A 7,057-nucleotide genomic window follows, 5' to 3' on the forward strand; every position below is an offset into this window, starting at 1 on the left:
AAAACATAACATCACAATATTACTTGATAAAATAGTAGTCTGAAAGTGCCTTCATGGGTTGTATATTGACTGAAAACACCAACTAAAGAGTTAAGCACCTTGAGTACTGAGATGTGGGGGAGATTAGGCAGTATGGAATCAGTGGAACAAGGTTGACAATACTCTTAAATGTAATCACACTTATAAGGGAGATGGCAGACGCAATACAATCTCGGTTGAAACCAGCTATAGTAAACTGAATCCTGTGCATGCTTCAATGGGATAAAGAAATGGGATGCTCTGTGAACTGAATTTTTAAAACATATTATTTCTAATACATTATTTAATCAATGTACCATGTTGGACATGTAAAAAATATCACCAGATCTGCAAAATTTTAAAAATATAAGAATAAGAAATACGAAAACAATGTGAGAATTGTTTAAAATTTCCAATGATTTGAGAGGTACTTGAGGTTTCTGCTATGCTTCAAAAGCATCATTATGAGTATCATTTAGATACTACCCCAAATTATGGTTATTTAGATTTCATAGCTATTTGATTTTTAAATATGTGATGGGAAGCTGGACGAATTAGAGGCCTCAAGAAGAATGGTTTTAATTTTGGGAATGTTTGTACCGTATTTCCTTCTGTTTTAAAAAAACCAACCAAGCAACACATCTGTGTGTATCTAGAAGTGTAAGAACTCTGACATCTAATCTCTCGATTTAGCGCATTTATCTTTGCTCCTTAGGAAGTTGGGCCATCAAGAAAGTTAAAGAGTAGGTGTGTATTGAGCTATAAAATGAAACCCAGATGGATTGCCACATGCATGTCATTAGATCCATATGTAGAACTGGAGATGGTGTGAGATGTTTTAAAAATTTAATTCACCTTCCTGTGACAGCCTTGATTGTCACAGGTCTGAGTGGAGCCTGCGTTGTGTAGGTTTCCTGATTCACAGTTTAGCCAGGAGAGATCCTTCTGTGAGCAGCGCTACTCTATTCGTTACCCAACCTCCCTTTTATTCCCCTTCCCACTTTGGCTCTTTTACTTTGAGTGTGGTGTTTTTAACTCTTGGACTATACTATTTGGACGAAGAAATACTTATCCCGAGGAACAGATGGTGTGGTTATTGCGGGGCTCAGTTTACAGCACTGTTTCTATTCTGTTTCCCACCTGGCTCTCTAGGGTTAACCTGGCCTTCCCTTTCATTGTCTACCTCCTTCAAAATCATAGTTTTGTTTTGTTTTTTGGGTGTTTTTGGATAGGTAAGAAGTGGATTTACTTAGAGAGAAACACTCCATAGACAGAGTATGGGCCATCTCAGAAGGCGAGAGGCACGGAAATATGGCATGGTTAGTTTTTATGGGCTGGGTAATTTCATAGGCTAATGAGGGGAAGGATTACTTCAACTATCAATATTTTGGGGAAGGGGCGGAGATTTCTAGGAATGGGGCCACCACCCACTTTTTGATCTTTTATGGTCGGCCTCAGAACTGTCATGGTGCTGGTAGGTATGTCACTTAGACAAATTTTTTATTTTAAAAATTCTATGACTTAAAAAAAATAATGTTTGGTGAAAGGATATGTATGAATAAAAATATGACTTATAGTCCCACCACCCATGGTTAAATTTTGATGTGTATCTTCCTTCTTGTATAACAAATTTTTAAAAATTGGGATTATATTCGAGAGGCGATGTTTTGTACACTGTCTAGTTTCGAATGCTGGTGTAATTATCTATGTGGCTGTATAAATCTTGAGTGACTTACTTGAACTTTCTGTGCTTTAATTTCCTTACCTTTAAAATGGAATAAGAATAGTACCTACCCCTACAATTGATAGAAAGCATATTGAGTTATGTAATGGAAAGCACTTACAACAGTGGCGGGAACATAGTAAATACTCAAAAAATGTTAAGGAACTTTGCTATTTTTAATATGAATACTATTTTATAACCTTCTTTAAAAAATACACTGTATTTTCTCATGTTATTCATGAGTAATACATGATTTTATTGCCTGACCCCAAATCCATTGTATGACTGTACTTTATTTAATCACTGTCCCATTGTTGGACTTTTATTATTTTCAATGTTTTGTATGGTAATAAATAACCCTGTAGTACACATTCTTTTGTGTAAATCTTTGGCCACATCTCTGATTATTTCCTAAGGCAACTTCCTAAAAGTAGAATGCTAAATCAAAGAGTATTAGCCCTTTTTAGGTTTTTGCCAAAATGCCCTCCAGAAATGTCATGTGAATTTGTACTCCTAATGTATGAGACATCTCATTTCCCCATAGCTGTCCCAGCACTGGATATTATGATTTTTAAAGTTTCTTGCCAGGCTATAGTTTTCATAATCAGATGGTGCTCTGTAGTTTCCAAAGCTCTCCCCTTCTGAGGTGTTCATTGTCTTTTTTTTATAAATTTGTTTATTTATTATTTTTGGCTGTGTTGGGTCTTCATTGCTGTGCGCGGGCTTTTTCTAGTTGCGGTGAACGCGGGCTACTCTGTTGTGGTGTGCGGGCTTCTCGTTGTAGTGGCTTCTCTTGTTGTGGAACACGGGCCCTAGGTGCGCGGGCTTCAGTAGTTGTGGCACGCAGGCTCAGTAGTTGTGGCTCACGGGCTCTAGAGTGCAGGCTCAGTAGTTGTGGCGCACAGGCTTAGCTGCTCCACGGCATGTGGGATCTTCCCAGACCAGGGCTCGAACCCATGTCCCCTGCATTGGCAGGCAGATTCTTAACCACTTTGCCACCAGGGAAGCCCGTGTTCATTGTATTTAATTCCAAATCCCTCTTGAGTTTTTTCCCTCCTATTTTAATATACCATGTCCTCTAATCTTAAATTCCTGCCTTATTACTATTCCAAACTTTTTCCTTCCTTTCTGATTTCCTCACACCATTTCCCTTCTATTCATTTGGAGTGAGACTATAGTGTTCTGTTTGTACAGTTACATGTTGTAAATCTGGTAGATGGATACCTCAGGAAGACAGGAACTTTTTTTTCCTGCAGCCCAAGTCTAACTAAAATTGAAGCCATCCCCAAACAGACTCATCTACTTTATAAAGTAATAAGATCACTGTTGTCTGGAATATTTAAGCCCTATAGACAAGCATCTGAAAGCTGTGGAGGGTATTCTTGCTCTGGGCAGTAAGTCAGCCTGCATATCAGTGTCCAGCCAGGAAAACAGAAACCACTCTAAATATTTAAGCATAGAAGGAATTTAATTCAGGTAATCAGTTACACAAGTGAATAGAGAGCTCAGAAGCCAAAAAGATGTTGAGGCAACACTGAGATTAGTAACATCAGGAAGCCAGTCGACCCCTAGGTGAAAGGGCAGAAGGAGGAGCTGGCAGGGTCACCTGGAGGAACCTAGAGCTACAACGGCCCTGCTTGTCTGTTGGGAGCTGGGCCACAGAGGTGATGCGGGTTCTTCTCACCACTACAGGTGGAATGGGAGGGGAGAAATACCCGGGCTTTTTCTTCTCCCTCTCCAATCTCCTTCCAATGTCTTCCAATGGCAAATTCAATTAGAAGCCAGTTGACACAGATGTTTGTGGACTTATATACAGCCTGTGGTCAACCCCACTGTGATGCAGAGTAGAGTGAGGTAAGGGTGAGGGGTGGATGCGAGGGCAAACATGCCAAGGCCTGGCACAGAGACTCCTGGAGGCCTTCCAAGTCCACGGACAATAGGGTGGAGTGCAAAGCATGCTGGCCCTGGAGAGTAGGCAGTCTTGGGTTTGAATCCTGGCTCTGTCATTAACTAGCTCTGAGACCTTGGGCAAGTCACTTAACTCCTCTGAGCCTCATTTTCCTCATCTACAAAAGGGGGCAAGAAAAACCATATCTCATAGGTCATTGTGAAGATTTAATGAAATAATAGCTGTAATATAATACTAAGCATTCAACAACAATTGGTTTCCTTTCATCCAAGAATTTATGATTTTTAATACAAAGGGCAGTTGGGCATTTGGTCAAGGTCATTAAGCTTCTTTGTATTTTGAAAGAAGGAAAAGGACCAGAGGAACCTTCCTTTTGGAAACTCTGCCTTGGTGGGGTAGGTGATAAATTGCTCAATAATGATACTGGGGGATGATCTAAAAAACATTGACGGTATCGTGCATGATCGATTCATTCATTTCACAAACATTTATGGGTACTCACTTTTTTCTGGAAACTGAGATTTAGATGTGGTTCCTGCCCTCAAGGAGATGGTAACCATTGGACAAAGAGATGAATTGCAATGCATGATGGTATGGGAATGCTCACAGAGGAGGGAGTGATAGGATAGCTCTGTCTAGGGAAGTGGAAGAAGTTTCAGTGGGTGATGACATTGGAGTTGTGTTTTGAAGGATGAATAGGAGTTTTCCAGATGTAGAAGCATGTGCAAAAGTGTAGAGTCACAAAAGGGCATGGGATGTTAGTGGAACGGTAAGCTCTTCACATCAGTGGGGCCTTGAGGGGTCCATAGTCATGGCGGTGGTTAGAACAAGTTGCAGATACGGCTAGAAATGGAAGAGAAAGCCAGTGCTTGAAGCGCTTGGTACAAGAAGTTAACGACTCTATCCTGTGGGGAATGAGAAGCCAGCAGAGACTTTTAAACTAGGGAGTCACCCACCATCTATAAGCTAGAATTTCACGAAGTGACACATTGTCGCAGCCTCTCTCATGGCCTCAACCATAGGGATGATGCATGTCATTATATAAAGCAGGGGCCATGTACACATCTCATAAGACATTAGAGACTATGAGTCAGAGAAATGAGCACAGGGGTTTCCCCTTAATAATAAATTCAGAGTGGAAAAAGTCATTAACTTATCCTGCAGATGCTGAAGGGCTCAAGGTAAATATTTTAAATGTTCTCCTCATTTCCACAAAGCCAAGAACATCAGAGGTGTGATGATGATGCTCGTGGCTATGAGACAGAACTTCAAGGATTCTGATGAAACGTGTGCTAGCCCAGATCTGTCTGAATGCTGAAAAGGACTTTGTGTCATTCTAATGGAAAGGAAAACACAAAATGATAATAATAGAGCCTTTTATGCTTTTCAGAGCCCTTTCACATAGATTATTTCATTTAAACCTCATGACAATTGTGTACTGTGAGTACAGTCCCATTTTAGAGATGAAGAAATGGAAGTCTGAGGGTTTCATACCTTCCTAGGGTCTGCAAAGAAGTTATATCCAAAGCTGCAACTGGATTTCTAGAGACACAGACCAGGGCCTTCCCTGAACCCTGGACAGTGCCCTGCCTACCTGTCTCCTTCCGTACGCCAGGATGGCTTCTTTGAGGTCCTGAAGTGTGCGCAGTTCAAGATCCAGCCTCTTTCTGTGGCCTTTGGGGCAGTAGGGGTCTTTACTCCTCTCTTTGGGGGTCCATGCTGATATGGCTAAGCCTTCCGAGTAGAGGATCAGGGCGCCCTTTCTAGTGCTGAATGTTTTAGGAAGAAAGAGGCTCCACATGTGCTGGTCGGCATTGCCCTCATCCTGCGGTCTGCTGACCAGGATATAATCTTCTGGGGACTTCCAGTTCAAGTAATCCTGCAGTGGAAAGAAACCTCCTTGACTGGTCCACAGTGGAAGGCCCTTTTATAGGAAATACTGCTTGGGCAGGTGTTTGACGTGTTTTTAGTGACTGGTTTTCTCTGAATTGCTCACGTGGTGTCACAGAATACATTCACGCTTCTTAGCAACTGTTTTTGTTCTGTGCCTCTCAGAGTTAGTAGAACCTAGGGCACGATTCTATTTTACCCTATATAACTTTCAGGAGAGCCATTTATGCCTGGAGGCTTAAATAGGGTAGAGTGTAGCTTCCAGGCCAGTTAAAATTTCCTGGTATGCAAGTAAGTAGTCACAATTACCAAGGGCAGCAGATAACTTTGAAATTAGACCTGGACCAGCTGGCAGTTTAAATAGGAGAAAACCATTCCAGCCCATCACTTCAGCTGTACACAGGGAGAATTTCTATACATTCTGGATGCTATGTAACATTACCTAATTTGGCTGTTTAAGAGCCTATAAAGTAGTTACATATCTTGTAAGTAAGTAAATGCCATTGGCCACAGAGGTCCTTTGAAAATTTATATGTCTTTTAATACAGTGAAAGTCAAATATCATGACAAACTACAACAACAAAGGAAATCTCTGTGTGATCCAAAATTTTTCAAAGTACCCCCAGTGGATTTCTTATTCCTGGCAGGATTCAATGAAATAAAATTCCAGTACAACAAGGGAATTTTGCTACCTCTTTAAAATCTTCTAAACTGAAAAATTTTTTGCCTATATTAAATGTGAGTCCTGGGGGTTGAATTCCAGAAGGTTCAAGGAAGCCATTGAATTGGCAGGAATATTTCAGCATTTCAACCACAGAGCATGACGTCTAAAAACCAAACAGCCATCAGCTTGCCTAGAACACAGGTGGAAATTCTGGTCTTGTACCAAACCGCCCAAATTCTAGACAATCTGGAATCTCCTCCAGTCTAAAGCAAATGAGGCTGTAAGTCAGTGTGTGAGGGGGAGGACAAGGGCCCCAGTGGCAATCTCTGTGTGTCAAGCAATCTATCTTATTTTCTCGAATTTAAGAAAAGGAGGAGAGACAATCTTCCAGTGACCCCCACCGCTGGACCAACAAAACAAACCAAAACACACAGGGCTCAGCCCCAAATGAAAAAATAGAACATTCCTCCTCCACCCCCCAAATATGCTTTTATTCAGCTGTAAGACTCACCTCTGGTTCAAAATAGACTTCTAACTTCTGTTTGTTCTGGACCAACTTCCCGTGTCCCCGGCTCAGGAGAGAGAGGGTGAACATATTTTCCCTATGACCACCCTTCTCAAGGGCAGTTCATCTTGGTTTTGAAGGCTGAAAACTGGTCACACCTCAAGATTTCCTGAGCTCAGCAGTGAGCCCAAGAAGACCACAAACACTGGGCCTTTTATTAAATACATTTTCCCCTCATACAGCAGCTTCTTAATAACAACCAGTCACACAGTTTAGACAGTGTGTGTCTTTGTCGGGAGAAAAAATAAACCGCAAACCCAGACTCCTCAAGCCCTGGATTGTCTATTC

The 7,057-nt window shown here is 41.3% G+C and overlaps 1 protein-coding gene across 1 annotated transcript in view; it reads right to left on the reverse strand.

Moving 5' to 3' along the window:
- The window catches only part of KIAA2012, a gene marked incomplete at both ends in the record, with an annotated part of 121,225 nt that extends 114,426 nt beyond the window's left edge, over nucleotides 1–6,799 (reverse strand). Inside the window, 2 exon segments of the mRNA XM_079709605.1 lie at nucleotides 5,245–5,529; nucleotides 6,716–6,799. Coding sequence (XP_079565731.1) covers nucleotides 5,245–5,529; nucleotides 6,716–6,799 — 369 coding nt within the window.
- Between the last annotated feature and the right edge of the window lie 258 nt (nucleotides 6,800–7,057).

This window comes from Hyperoodon ampullatus (assembly GCF_949752795.1).
Source record: "Hyperoodon ampullatus genome assembly, chromosome: 8".
NCBI classification, from domain to species: Eukaryota; Metazoa; Chordata; class Mammalia; order Artiodactyla; family Ziphiidae; genus Hyperoodon; species Hyperoodon ampullatus.